The following is a 16,122-nucleotide window of genomic DNA, read 5'->3' on the forward strand; positions in this document are numbered from 1 at the left end:
CTGGGTGGATCCCAGTTGGGCGCATGCTGGAGTCTGTCTGACTGCCTCCCCATTTCCAACTTCAGAAAAATACAAAAAAAACCCAAAAAAACAATTAAAACATATTTATCTTCCAGGTATATATTACAATTGCTTATATAATCCTTTGATATTTCTTCTTCAGATTCCATCCGAATAGCTCAACTACTAGTTTAGTTTTAACTCGTGTTTTAGTTCATTGTTTATAGCTTATAGTTTCGCACCCATATGTAGTTGTAACCCTAGCAAATGATGTTGAGACTTTAGTGAGTAAAATGGCAAATAAATACATGTTTTAGTTTGTTTCTTTTTTTTCATTTGTAGGTTCGAATCCAAGGGCTGACAGGAAATGTTCAGTTTGACCACTATGGACGTAGGGTCAATTACACAATGGATGTGTTTGAGTTAAAGAGCACAGGACCTAGAAAGGTGAGCCACACTCAAACAGTTTTCTTACTTTGCATTTGATATTTTTAAAGGTTTATAAGTGATAGGCTGCATTTTTAATGTGTGTACTTACAAATCGTACTTTCTTGATATCTGTGTTGAATTGAATTCTTGTGTCATACAACTGACATTGAATCATGTGCCAAAGCTGAAATGAACTATTTTGGACACTCTTTATATACTTAATCCAAAATGAAAACAATATATTTTTTATAGGCTTAGCAAAATATTCCCACAAAATAAAATTCATGCTGTAGGAAACCACACCATAGAGGTAAGAGACTCCTCCATGCAATTGTTTAGAAGAAACAACAAAGAAAACTAGTCCTAGAGGGTGGGCATATTACAACAGGCTGAATGTTCTTGAAGACAGCAAGTAAACACATTCAAATGAACAAAGGAGAGAGAAGATAGAAGATAAAATTATCAAGATTAGAGTTAGGCTGAGGAGGGAGAAATATATCTAAGAAACTCCAGTTGAAGGGCCAGGGAGGTTGTTCAGAAAGATCTTCGTTCATGACAGATACTTGGATTTCAGAAGGTAGCTCTGCTGGCCTTATAGTGTGAATAGGCAGTCTTCTCAAATCCATCATATATAAAATGAAGCTATACAATCCCACCATAGTAACTGGCTATACGCATTTTATTCACATATAATTAACACACCTAATTTTTAACATTTTGTCTCTCTAGGATTAGTTAGGATGCTCAAGGAAAGAGATGTTGAAGTTATTTATCTAAAACCTCTATTTTTTCATTGCTTGGCTGCTTTAAAAAACCCACAAATAACTGCCAAATATACTTCTTGCTTTAATAAAATGATGATAGATACAAGTTACAAAAAGCCTGCTCTGTCCCAAGCATGACACTTGGTGTAATTTAACCTTAACAACAAACTATAATGTTTGTACTATTATCTCCCTTTTCCCAATAAGAAAATTTGGTCCAATAGGTCATCATTACTCATCCAAGGCCTGTAAGTGAGAAACCAAAGATTTTAGTTCAGATATGTCTGACACCAGAAACCTTCTACACCATTACTTTGCCTAAGTAGCTGCTCTAAACAGTTCATTTTCTAGCAGTGTAGAATATAGTAAGTTCCATATCATAGTTAGAGAGAAGATATGTGGAAATTCCGAAGGGAATAAAGTCACGTCCAGTTGAAGGAAAACAAATCAAGGAAGCACAAAACGTCAAATGATCTCTTGGTAGAAGACTAATGGGAAAAAAAGAAGCTGGCAGTAACCAGTGGATTATCAAGTGAACTCTATGGTACTGAATTTTTTCATGACCAATTGAACCACGACAGTAACAAAAATATAAACTGTTTTGGAGGCAGAAGTTAAAGTGTAAGTTGGGAGAGTGAGGAACCATGCATCTTTATACTCAGCTGATATGAGTCTAGACACTTAAGAGAAATATGAAGTGTAAAATGGTGGGGACTCATCCATTTTCATTTTTCTGTGGCAATGATCAACTTGGGCATTCTGTCAGGAATATTAAACTTAATAATGAGCTACCATGAGAAACACTATGCGAGTGAGACTCAGCAATATGTCTGGAAAGCGAACAATCATTCTTGTAAATTGAATGCTTGCCAGTGAGGGACCTGTCTATGGAATACATCAGAGTCAGCCCATCTGTTTGTCTGACTTCTGTAACAGGAACACTGATCGAGAGTTCATTAAGCAGAAACCACAGAGCTCTTTCTGAACTCCCAGTTCCTAAGTATGGTGGAATCTTCTTTTCGTTCTGTGACCCCCAGAGAGAATACTCCAAGACCAGACTTGCGTGGTTTCAAGAATCCTTACTGTAAAAATTAAGAGATGATTTCAGGCATTTCATAAACATCTACATTTTTTTAAAAAAATTGTAAAAATTGTATTTATTTATAGCAGGTTATATCCTAGACAGAGTAATGGAAAATTGATGTGCATTTTTATATTTAATTCTTACAGCTACCAGAAAGTAAGATATACTTTTATCATTTTATAGAAGAGAAAAGTAAGGCTCAGAGAAACTTAGTTACCTGCCTTGAGATGTTCAGCTAGAAAGGAATGGAGCTGCAGGGGAAACCAAGGCTTACCCAGTTTCAGAGCTCACTCTCTGCATTGCTAAGGAATGCATTAAGGTTCTCTTTGGGGTTGGAATTAAGCCATATTTTTCAGGACAAGTTTGATCAAATCAGCTTTCCAAGGAACCAACTATGAGTAAAACACAGGCTCCTCACAGCCCCTCTGTCCCTACCTACCTCCTACTGTGCAGGCCAAGTGCACCATAAATACACAGATGTTTACTCTTGCATTATATTATAATTAGATTTGTACATGATTCACTTTTACAAGCCCAAAGAAGACAAATATTTTTTATACTCTTGCCAGTTTAATAATTTAGGTGCTTCTATTACAAAATTTTTTTTTTACCCAATTTCTGTCTCCAAGATAAATGTGTAGTTCCCTATCTGGTTCAATGAGATCCGGCTTTGAAATAATTTTTAGTAAATTGTAAAATTTGTGAAGAACTAGAAAAAGAAACTCCATGTCATGTGTGATTCCAGATCCAAACTTTCAGATTCTTTAGGAAGTGACCCGTGTATCACTGTCCATTCTGTATAATCTTACTTTCCAATAAATCCAAGGCTTATGTGAGATCTACCACTAATGGGTCCCACAACACAAACCATAGCTTTATATTTTTTAACAAGAATTGTAAATAGATATAAGGCAATAGATGGAGCTGGGTAAATTTTTGCTTATTATTTTAATTTGTCAGCACTTCAAAATCATTTATCTCTTAGAGGTAGATCATTGTGAACCCACAGGTTGTTTTTAAATGCAAAATGTCAAGGTCTGGCCAACGTATGGGGACTTTCTAGAATGTGTCCCAGATCTGTGTTTTTATCTGCTGTGGAAACTTATTAATAAAGAAAAATTCTCCTTCCCAGAGAATAGGCTGCTGAGTTCTGGAGAATGGCTGTATCTTAATAGGGCTAATCTAAAACCCATTTGCATGTCAAACTACTGTCATGTGGAAAGGAAAATTACAGGAAGCAACTGACATGTGGGGTTTGGGGTTTTTTTTTATGTACATGGAGGAATTGAGAGATGGTAGGAAAGTCATACTTGTTTTTAAATTAGAATTATTAAATAAATAGCTCTGAATAAATTCATATGGACAACTGAAAATAATTATTAAGTTCATACATACTCATAATTTGGCATTACACTAAGTACAACAAAACATATAGTGAAAACTCTTTTCTTCCATCTATTGTTATTGAGTTATATATTTATATATATGTGTGTGAATAATATAGTGCTTCTTTCTGACATGTCAGTGCTTACTTTATTTTAGTATATGCACAAATATTAACACAGTTAAGAAACTTGAAGAAAGCAAGAGAGGCTTCCAAAATATATTAGAACAAATAATGAACAGACCAGTCAGCTATCACACCCACTTTATTAGATACATTAGTTTTATAAACCATATTCAGAAATTCAATTAAAAGGTTTGGCAAGCATTGAATAAACACTATTTTGGGAGACTGTGTAGCGTAACAATAAAGTATATGTGGATTTGGAGTCATAGAGATCTAAGTTTTGAATTCTGACCCCACTTGAGTATAACCTTGTGAAAATTTATTTAGCATTCTAATATGGGTTCTCATCTCTAAAATATAAATAACTGTATCTGCTTCAACATTTGCTTTGTTTATAAACTTTAGGATATGCATATTTTAAAGAGCACTGAGTACAGTGTCTGTCATAGAGCAAGCAGTCAACAAGGGATAGCCATTACTATTACTACTGGTCTGCATGGGACAAAGCACCCTAACTTTCCCTTTAGACCCCAGTGTAGGTTACTGCTTGATAGAGTGCTTAACTAACTACTTAATGTATTTTATGAAAAGGAGTTTGCTTCACATCTAAATAGTAGAGTAAGATAAGGATTTTGTTTAAAAATGAAAACATACAAACTTAAATATAATCTTTGAAAGTGAAAATATTATTTATTAACATTAATTTTTATGCATTTATCATTTTAGAAATGATGAGACTGTTCCTTAAGGGCTAGGTTATGTCATAACAAAAATTATTTCTATATTGTTTTAAAAACACAAAAATCATTTTTCTTTGAAAATATCATGTAATGTCCCCTTTGTAAATACAGCTATTCCCTTTACCATAAGACTTGCACCATTACTGATAAAATCACATAATTTTAGAAGGTGCCAGTCCATCTCACTAGAAGAGAGGATAAACGTAAAATGGTGTTCCATCTGTATTCATATTCCTTTTGAACCGCTCATTCTCAATGTCTTGGCTACTCCATAATTCTAAATAGTGAAGTTGTCAAATGTATAATCAGGCAGTATAATTAACCTCAGGAAAACCAGTTCATCATTCATTAAGAAAACTTTCAAACACATTTTTTATCTGCTTTTTAAATTTGTTTTATATTCTTATTTATATCGCTCATTGTTTCAATAAGAATTAGAGAAAAATCTTGTAAAATGTGTTTTCAAGAATTTTCACTATTTGGCAGGTTGGTTACTGGAATGATATGGATAAATTAGTCTTGATTCAAGATGTACCCACTCTTGGCAATGACACAGCAGCTATTGAAAACAGAACAGTGGTTGTAACCACAATTATGGTAAGTTTTAGCCTATGCTTTATGCTATTCCGTTTTGTCCACAGACAATTTTAACTCACCAGCTGTGGTGAACAGGGAGGGTGAAAGCAGTGACTACATGGGTGTTCTGATCCACAAAAAAGGTCTGTTGAGACTTTGAGTAGTTGTCCTGAACTTTGAGTATATTCAGTAGTTTACTTGTATCATCTCCTGTTACACTGTTGTTCTTGGGAAAATGTTCAGATGTAAAAAATTAAACCTGTCAAGCTCTAGTTTGAAATATGTGAAATGCCAAGATTCCAAAGGACAATAGAATAAACATGAAAAAGATCAACAACCAAAAACATAAAATATCTGGTAGTAAACACCATATTATTATCATTATTATATTTTTAAAGCATCAATGTAATAATAGTTATTGGTGTTTAAAATTATAACTTCTGGAGAGTTTAATAATCAGGTAATGATTTGCATTGTCTGTTTGTAATAGTAAAGATATAAATGTGAAATTTTTAATGAGCATGTTTTATATAACTGAATGTTTTAGAAGTTAATTTGTTTTATATTTCTTTTTAATGCAAAAAGAGATTTGCACCGATTATTTTTCTCATTGGCCAGTGACATATACACACTATAATTTATAGGACTTCTAGGAATTAAGAAAAATATGATTGTTTTATGCAGTCACATCATAAAATTAAAAATACTCTAAATTTTATGGATACTTTTTCAAAAAGATTTACATGAAATTACCTTTTAAATAATAAATAATCTTATTTTTTTTTCTTCTAAAGTCAAACATGCCTTTTAAATTCAATGCTAGTCAAAGGAGATAAACAATCGGTGAACTTTTTTTATGTAATTTAAAGTTATATATCTTCATTTCACTGTCTCATTAGGCAAAACATATTTTTAATTATTAATAAAGCCCTTACTCTAAATAAAATGGAAGTATTTTATGTAATTTAGTTTTTAGTTTATGTAATTTTAGGTTTAGGTAATGTCAAGTTATTTCCAAAAAATTGACATTGAAGTCAAAGCATGAAAATGCCAGAGAGAAGCTTTACTATGTTGCAATTAGTTTTATCTGTGTTGCATCACCAGCCAGCAATTTAATGTTGATCTGCCAAGCCTTGATTGGAGGTTGATGTTTTTAGAACAAAATCAATCAACAAGTTTTTATGTAAGAGTGCAAAATATATACCTTTTAATTTAATTGTGTAATGTTTGCATGGGACTTGAAAAGCAATGCATATATTTCTTTTCCTAAAAAAGGCACAATAATGGAAAATTATACTTCAGTACAGTCCTCCTCTTTTCAGCCTCTGATGAAGAATCCTATTTTAAGAAATTGATCAAGAATGAAATGAGTTCCACGCTGTTCGACCATTCCTAACAAGGCTCAAGTCTTGTTCTCCTGTGTAGTAAATTTAATCTAATTTTTCATGTGGAATTCTTCCTGGATGACCAACTCTGGACTACCAGAAAAAAAAAATTTTAAGTTTTGTGACTTTTCTGAGAAACAAGAACAAAAGAAGAATTAATCCTCATCTTTCTCAAGATAATAAATAGATGTTGAAAAAGAATCATTTAGCAATTCTGACATATCAGTCCCCTACCTTGAAATAAGGTCATTGTATATAAATAATGGAATTATATCACCCCTAATTCCAAGATTTTCTAAAAGCAAATATCTATGAATCTGTGTGCTTGCTTTCTAAATATACAAAGTTTCATTTAAAGATTTTTTTGAAAAATTTCCTGTTCCTGTGTGAAATAAACTGTTTTAATGTGCATTATAGATGTAAATGTAGAGAATCTCCTTTTAATCCCAGTTAATAAAGAGGCTGGAGATATCATTTTTAAAACCAAAATACTGCATTAATTTTGCAAGCATGGCTAGTTTTCTGGAAGCATGCTATCAAAAATAAGGAAAATTGATTGAAAAATCCAAATGTTTCCTATATACATAAAGAAAATTCTGTAAAGTTATCTGTTGTTTGAGAATGATATTATCAATATTTTTTGCTATCAAAATAGTGCAACACTAGTATCTGTCTTTTGTATAAAAGTGTAATTTTCATATATATAATACATCTGGTCTTCGCAACTGCATAGATATTCAATAATTTTAAAAAATAATAATACCAGAATCCTTTCCCTGCAAGTGTTCCTTGCTTCTGTTGAAAATGCTAGGCTGGGACCTGTGACATCTCTACCACCTCATTCATTTTGAAAAAAAAAAAAACATGGCTCCTTGTAGATGAATGAGATATTGACATTTGCATGTAATAATCCCCCAAATTTAATTGGAAACTCTCAATACAGATGGATTTGGCTAGATATTGTATTATGTGAAAGACAGATATCTAGAAACAAAAAGGCTGATAATGTGGTGGCACTGGAAATTATTCATTTTGATTGAATTGATATGGCATTGCTGTTCTCCCATTTGTCTTTCCTTTGTGTATGTTGTTATTTATGTGTTGCTACACTGTAATGATATGTGCTATTGTTAAATAAAATTGATTGATAAATTCATTTATTCATTCATTCATAAATATTTATTAAGCGTCTGCTATGTGCTAGGCACAGTTAGAAGTCTGAGATATGTAAGACAACAAAAAAGACAGAAATCCTGCATTCAAAAAAATTTATACTTTAAGTGAGAGAAAGCAGACAGGAGACATAATAAATATGTTACATATCATTCTTAAATAAAATGTAGCTTTAGTGTTTTGCACAGTTGAATTTTGTTTTTTACAACAGTGTTGTATATCTATGTGATCTTCATTTTAATGTCTAATTTATTCTACCTGAATATAGTCATACTAAATTTAACTCAGCTAAATCTAAACAAAAAGGTAAAATTCATGATATCATCAAGTGAAACTCATGACTACAAAGTTGAAAGGTCTAAGGTCTTAGATTCAGATGCTCATCATTTTATACCTTGTTTTAGTGACCAAAAATCTATAAAACTTATGAGAATGATACCATACTGATTTAACTTTTTACATTCAAAATAATAATTTCTACAAACCACCTAAGGAATCTAAATATGAACCATGTGGTTTGAACAAGTGCAGCAATGGAGGAAAAGGGAATTGGCAGATGTTGGGGGAAAGAGAAGGTGTCTTCCTCTGTAATCTCACTACTTCCTTTGGCTGCTGAACTCTCTGGAAAAGGAGAAAGGTGCAATGATATTTCAGCCAAACCCACTTTTCCCCACATCTTTACTACTGAAGTTAAATGATGAATTACTCAATTAAGAAAGTATTTCTTATCATCTTATAAACATCACAAACCTTTAGGAAAAATGTCCGTAAGTCTAAATGTAATCACTACAGCATCAGAATTATGTTACAAACCTAAAAGTTATTTTACTTATCACATTTGATCTTTCTAGAGGTTACCTTTTTATACTTTTTAGGAGATGCTTGATACTTTATCTTCTCTATGTAGAATTTTTTAGATACGCTATACACGATACATGTGTACATACAATGACCTACACATGTGTGTGTGTGTATATATATATATATATGCATGCAGTGAGCAAGAATAGGTTTACAGTTATGAATACACAAAACAGAATATATTTTTGTATTATTATTTATTAATTATTGTACCAGTTTTTCATACAAACAAGTCTAAACCCACTTTTGCCCACACCATATAGACAGAAAATACAAGACATATTTATTTTCTTCCCTGTACCAAATATTAATATTCCCATACATACACCTGCCTCTGAAGGGATTACAACTTAATTAGTTTTTAAATGTTATTTTAAATAAACTTAAAGTTGTGTAGCCATTAAATGTATTTCTTTTTTTCTGAATTGAATAGTAACATTTTAATATCCACTTTTAAGAATTATACTCATGGGATAAATTATCTACATCTATTAAGATTCTTGAGAGGAAAAGAAATATCCACATAGCAAATAACTTTGGTTAATACTACTAATTTTATTAACCATTTTCAATTATAATTCTAATGATTATATTTGTGATGTTTAGAAAATTTAAAGCTTTTTAATAAGTATTTCAATAGTTTCACTTTTGCTAAATACAAATAATCAAAAAAATCTTTTTCCTCAGTGGGAAAATGAAACTTCATTGATTGAAAATCATCTTAATTCATCCACATAAGCATTTTTTTAAGCAGGCCCTAATGATAACACCTTTAGAAAGAGAGTGGTTTCTTCCCTGAAACAGCAAAGCAGATGTTGAACGCTATTCATTATGGAAATTGTAGTAATAAACTCATAATTGCCAAGAAGTAATGCATTTAAAATAACTTCTAAGGTGTTATTGCCCCCAGGGCACAGTAGTTGATACTAAAGATGTCAGGTTATACTTTGAAAAGTAAGAGGTTATATTCCACTTCTCTCATCGTTCCATTTTTATTCACATTGAACACCTGAGACTCCATAAGGATGCTTATCAAAGATGCCCCATAAATCCCCTTAATGATTGCCTAGAAGGTTTTTTTACTATTAAATTGAAAAGATTTGGTATTTTCTGCACCCATAGTAGCGCCAAAACTATGTATTAAACCTCCTCAAGTACGCAGTGTTTGAAGGGCTAGTTGTGGACAAATTGCCAGTTTGGGTTTCGGGCAAGAGGAGGTTGGGTGAGTATTAAGGGTTTGCTCCTCATTTGGAAAAGAAAAATGAGACCTACTCAAATAAATTGGGTAGAGCTGAGCAACCATGACAGCTTTTGTTTAAGGAAAGCCGAGCCTTCCCTCCCTTTGTTCTTCCACCTCCCTGTGTAAGTTTCTCTTCTCTTGTGCTGTGTGCACCATTCAATAAATCTGTCATTGTGCATGCCCCTGGTTGTGCAAAAAAAATCCTAGCTGAACTCATAACCAACATCTTCAGTGAACATCTTCAGGCTTTTCTACCCTTTGTTGGTTTATTTGGCAGAAAAACAAAGACATGATGGGCCCCTGCTGTCAAAATAAAATTGAAAATAATAAAATGAAAGAAGACACTAAATATTTTTAACTTACATATACATATGCCTATTTCCGAAGAGATGACCTAGGACTTAATATTTACTTTCTTTTTGAAGACCTGAATCAAAGTTCTAATATTATTACTTTGCCATGATGTTACTATTTAAGAAGCCCTGATAAACCAGGAAATCTTTATATTTATTGAGTGCCTTATATATACTAGACACTATGAGGAGATACAGGTTTTATGTATATTGTTTAATGAAGATTTTATATAAAGAATTTCATTCTCTAAAAAAACAGTAATTCACTTTTTTAATCTTATCCCTTTTTCTTATTAAAGCATGTGAAATCTCAAATACTTGCACACATTTTGACAGATGCAATAACAGTTTCAAATATTTTCAGATATTTCAAAATATAAGGTCAACTTCCACTTCTGCTAGTTCTTTGAAATTGAACAATTTTCTTAACCTCCTTGAGCCTTAAATAATCCATCTGCAAAAGGGGAAATGCCTACCTCAAAGTCAGTGAGAAAAGTAAATTAAAGGGCAAAATTAAAGAACTTATCATTGTGCCTGATACAGAGTAAGCACTAAATAAGAACTATTATTATTTTTTGCTACTTTATTTTATTATTGTCTCCCACCACTCTTATTCATTTACCCTTATTTAAAAGAATTTAACCTTACTTAATCACAAGAAGATAAGGGGCATGTTTTACTTATTTTTGTACCCTTAGTTCCCAGCACACTGCCTGGAACACAGTTGAGTGTTTAATAAATTTTGAGCAAATAATAAAAGTACAGCTTTTAATAAACTAACACTTCACAAACTAATATAGAGGGAATTTAGCAATTTAGATGAAAATACTAGCTAGAGAAACTTCTTCACACAAGCTAAAATGATTTTATATATCTATATATATGTTATATGTATATGTAACATATATGTTTATATATGTTAAAATTTGTAATTATTCAACTATTCCAGACACTTTAGAGTAGATATGCAGCCTTAGTATCACATGTGAGCCTTAATTATATTCTATTTGAAAAACTGTTAGGTTTGTTATAATAATAGTTAGAGATAATACCTATATAGCCATTTCAATTAGAATGTTAAGCATTTTACAAGTGTGTGATTGTTGCATTTTTCTACATATTGTTTCATATTTTAATTAGCTATTGCCAGAAAAAAATGAAAAAAGTTCATTTTACCTACTAATATTTTATAACACATCTCAGAAATTAACAGTGCTTTGCAACAACTCACCAATTTTCAGAACCACATTTATAATTTACCAAACAATATTTAGAGAATATTTTTGTAAACTAATAATTTTTATCTATCTAAAGAAGAGACAATTAGTTACCTAAATTTTATAGGTGGATAAACTTTCTTTAAAACATATTTAAAGAGTTTTTTCTGTACAATAATAATTTTTATCTGTCTATAAAAGAGAAAATTAGTTGTCTTAATTTTATAGATGGACAAACCTTCCAGTGTTAAAATATTCATCAAATTCAAAGGACAAATAAGAGACCTCTGGGTCACTTAGCAATGTCAAACTAAGGCAGAATTTAAGACCATAATACAAGGACCCATCCTGGACAACTGCTCACTATAGAGTTCTTTAGAATATCTTTATCATATATCTTATAATTCACATGCTTAATTAAGTTTTTAAAAGTAGTTTCTATATTTACAAACTATTTTTAAAAACAATTAGTGTAGACGTTAGGCAAAGTAAATTACTTTCTAATTCAGAGTTCCAAGAGCAAATTAAATTTTCACAATTGCAAATTTTCTGGGATAAAAGAAAGATTGGTATTAAAATTACTAAATGAATGTTACCGTACAATTTTATAAGATATAAATACATGATCTCAATGATGTTTTGTGGCCAAAAGTGGTCATTTCTTGTCTGCAAATAACTAAAATTTCTGAGGTGTGATCAGGAGCTTTCTATGACTTGCATGCTCACCAAGGCTATCTTTTAGTTGGTGGCTTTAGATTCCATTTATAAAATCAAGTGCATATTTGCTAACATGTTGCTAAATGGGTTGGATTAGGAGTGTGTGTGTGTACTTTAAGTAAAAGCTGACCAGTTATCATTAGCCACCAGCAAACTTTTTAATTTTTATATGGATTTTGACAATAATTCTTGATCCTATTTTGTCTTGCTTCAAACACTAAATGGGATACTCACTTGAAGTGTGTGATAGTCATGATTTGAGGGGAATTAGCAGCTTCCACCAAAGACATATTGTATAACGAATAAAAATTCATGGAACAAAATTTTAATTAAATCCAAAATATTGGATAATTTCAGAAAAGCCAATTTAATGCAAATAAGTAATTTTTAAGACTATTTATTCATTTCTTCTTGCTAATTCAGAACTTACTACTGCCTGCTCTGAGGAAGACATATTACTAAATGCTACAGAGCAAAGTAAAATGATCTAGCTCTTTTCCTAAAGGAAGTCACAGTGGACTGTAGCTAAACAAGATGCATAATATGGAGACAGGTGACCTTAAATCAGTCTTTTATTACATGAAGCTGAAGACTACTAAGTAGTCTTCAACTTCACGTGATAATTTGAAACTAATAACTTCATTGCCAAAGGTTATAACTATGCTTCTCTAAATGATTAGTAACAGATATTTTTCTTATCACAATTACAGTGCTAAGTATGTAATAATTACTCAACAGAAAATCAATTTATAACTTCACATTTAGAATCTAGTATAAATCAATTTAATGTACGTTTAAGTATATTTATTGATATACTCATCTATTTTATTACAAATTTCTAGCCACACAAAATCAGCAAGTATACAATACGAAACAATATTTCTGTTAAGTTACATAAAGATTTTTGAATGTTCTATAATTTCTCCTTTACAGTTCTACTTCTCTCATTATAGGAATCCCCATATGTTATGTACAAGAAAAATCATGAAATGTTTGAAGGAAATGACAAGTATGAAGGATACTGTGTAGATTTGGCATCTGAAATTGCAAAACATATTGGTATCAAGTATAAAATTGCCATTGTCCCTGATGGAAAATATGGAGCAAGGGATGCAGACACAAAAATCTGGAATGGGATGGTAGGAGAACTTGTTTATGGGGTAAGCAAATCTATTTATTGAAGAATTTACTTACATGAACCTGAAACTTTTCTTTAACTTGGGCACATATCAATTTTTAAACACCTATTACTGTTTTTTAATTTGTAGTTACATTCAAAGAGATATATAAGATGTTCAACTGTTTCTCTATTAATAATGCAATTCCCAAACAGTGAGAGAAACTAACACTTGATAACTTCAAAATTAGGAAAGAGATATAAAAATTCAGAATGTAATGACCTATTTAAAAAAAAACACTAACTTCAGTATCGGTGATGATTATTCTTTCCATTTTGATTCTTCGATCCCAAAAACATGTTGTTTTGAGAACTACAAAACAAATCCATTAGTAATCTGCCATTTGATAATTGTAAGGAACTGGTTTTCTTCAAGAACATAAAGGTATACCTCACTTTAGCTAGTTATTTATATCCCTGTTGGTTGTAATTACTTGCAAGTATCTTTTAAGTAATTGGTGTAGCCATCTACTTTAGCATCTATAAAATATTCACCAATAATGTGAGATTCTTGCAATTCTACTGAACACAGTAAATTTAAGCTGTATGCAACCCCATCATTTTCCATACCTAACAAAACACAAAAACTAGAATTTATTCCTCAGCTTGCTTCACAGGGAAGCATGTCATACTTTTTCTTTTATGTTCACTAGATACTGAGGGTACACACTCATAACCAAGGGTAAATTCAATGTAGACATCCTGCCTGATCAGAATAAGATCGGTCCCTTCAGCTAGCACAGCAAAGTACCTAAATCAAACGAGCATTTATCATATGCTGGTGATGGTATGATATTTCCAAAGTCCAGAAACCCAACCAAGAATAGTCAGTTTTATTCATTGAGTAATCATGAATAAAAGTCACATACGCTGGAAATTTATTCTGAAATTTCCTATAAGCCAATTCATATTTCACAAATGTCACCTTCAAAGCAGTCTGTCTGATTAATCCTCACAAGGCCCTTTGGAAATAAAGAATTATATGACAGTCATCCTCCCCCAGAAAAAAATAAAAGTAGAACAATTTAGAATGTAAATGAAGTCTTACACAGGAGCTTACTTTCCAAGCCAGAACTGCAATTCTCTAGTTTCATGATTCTGTGTCCTGCTTTTCAGACCATAAAGCAGTGAACATTCTCCACACCACTTAGTATAATAGCTATAATTTCAGCAGCAAGATGAAATTGGCATTAAAGAATAATCAGTTTTATATATATTTGAAAAAAATTGCTAACTAATTAGATGCCTTAAATGAGGGGGCTAATGAGGTTGTAAAAAAGTCAAAAAGTATTTTACCACAGGGCTCATGATCAATTTCATATTGAGTTTCAAGTTCCAAAAGAAAAAGGTTTCTAAAGCTTGTGTTCCTTATCAATATTTTTAAGTTTCAATACAATAAGTCAATTTTAAATGTGAACATTATCCAAGTTGTTAGAACTAATGAATTAATTTCCTTTAGAACACATTATTATTTCATCTCAGAAAAATTAGAATAGCAATTAGTTAAGAATGGGAAAACTAACCTGGGTTACTTTCTAAGGCATTTGCTACATATATCTCCTCTGGGGTTCCTATCAGTTGAGAAGGCTCACCACTTTGCAAGGCTTCTGACCATATTTTGTTAGGGGAATATGGTTTAAATAATGAAAACATTTGATATGAAGTGAGTAGCACAATTAAAAAGGAAATCAGTAATCACAATTAAAAAGGAAAAAGTTGTCAGTAGTACACATGTTACAATAATCAAAAGTCTGAAGTCAGGCAGTTCCAAGAGAGAAAGATTTTAACATAGTGGTTATTTTTATTTTCTTTTTATAATAAATTTTTTATTAATGGTAATGGGATGACATTAATAAATCAGGGTACATATATTCAAAGAAAACATGTCTAGGTTATTTTGTCATTAAATTATGTTGCAAACCCCTCGCCCAAAGTCAGACTGTCCTCCGCCACCCTCTATCTAGTTCTCTGTGCCCCTCCCCCTCCCCCTAACTCTCTCCCTCCCTCCCTCCCTCCCATGTCCTCCCTCCCCCCACCCTTGGTAACCACCACACTCTTGTCCATGTCTCTTAGTCTCATTTTTATAACATAGTGGTTATTAATATTTGTTATATTTGTTCATTCATCAGCAATATGAGAGAATTTAAATATCCCTGTCTCTGTCATTTAGTTGTCCACTCTTTTCCCAAAAGAAATAGTCTTCTATGTCTCTTATACTTTCTGAAGATTTAATATTTTTTATTCTGGTGTCTGTAAGGTCTGTTCTTCTCATCTTTTTCTTTCCCTTTCTACCTTCCTTCCCTCCTTCCTTCCTCTCTCTTCCTTCCTTCCTTTCTTCCTTCCTTCCTTCCTTCCTTCCTTCCTTCCTTCCTTCCTTCCTTCCTTCTTTCCTTCCTTCCTTCCTTCCTCTTTCTTTCTCTCTTTCTCTCTTTCTCTCTCTCTTTCTCTCTTTCTCTCTTTCTTTCTTTCTTTCTTTCTTTCTTTCTTTCTTTCTTTCTTTCTTTCTTTCTTTCTTTCTTTCTTTCTTTCTTCCTGCTAACACATAGACACATGTCCAGTTTCCAGAGTCCTAACTAAAACTCCATCCATTCTCTTTTGCCCAACAAAGCCTGTTAGACAACAAAACGATGAACTTTGAATCCATTATTATTATCTTACCTTATTCTTTGCAAATTTTGTTACTGTCATTGTTAGTAATTGATTATCTGTGAAACGCTCATCTGTGCCTTCAGCACACCACCAGGTGGGGACTCAGAAGCTCCAGACCTCCTTTATACTGTCAGGTCCTCTCTGCCTCTCACACCTGCTCAAGTCTTTTCTGTGATCTGTGGCGTGCTGCTTCAAGACTTTCTCTGGTCCCTGCCATATTTGTGTGTATTTTAATCCCAGGAGATAT

At 32.1% G+C, this 16,122-nt stretch overlaps 1 protein-coding gene across 7 annotated transcripts in view; it reads left to right on the forward strand.

The window, feature by feature from the left end:
- GRIA4 (glutamate ionotropic receptor AMPA type subunit 4) overlaps positions 1-16,122 on the forward strand; it is a 385,805-nt gene that overhangs the window by 313,420 nt on the left and 56,263 nt on the right. For 6 of the 7 annotated variants that reach the window (XR_010749450.1, XM_066371575.1, XM_066371576.1 and 3 more), the window contains 3 exons: positions 343-447; positions 5,014-5,124; positions 13,003-13,209. Coding sequence is in view for 6 of the 7 variants with exons in the window: in XM_066371575.1 (XP_066227672.1) it covers positions 343-447; positions 5,014-5,124; positions 13,003-13,209 (423 nt within the window). In the remaining variant the exon portion in view is untranslated. Of the gene's footprint in view, positions 1-342; positions 448-5,013; positions 5,125-6,425; positions 7,606-13,002; positions 13,210-16,122 lie in introns of those variants that run through there. The other variant, XM_066371581.1, reaches the window with a different exon arrangement.

Source organism: Saccopteryx leptura, chromosome 1, assembly GCF_036850995.1.
Source record: "Saccopteryx leptura isolate mSacLep1 chromosome 1, mSacLep1_pri_phased_curated, whole genome shotgun sequence".
Taxonomy (NCBI): domain Eukaryota; kingdom Metazoa; phylum Chordata; class Mammalia; order Chiroptera; family Emballonuridae; genus Saccopteryx; species Saccopteryx leptura.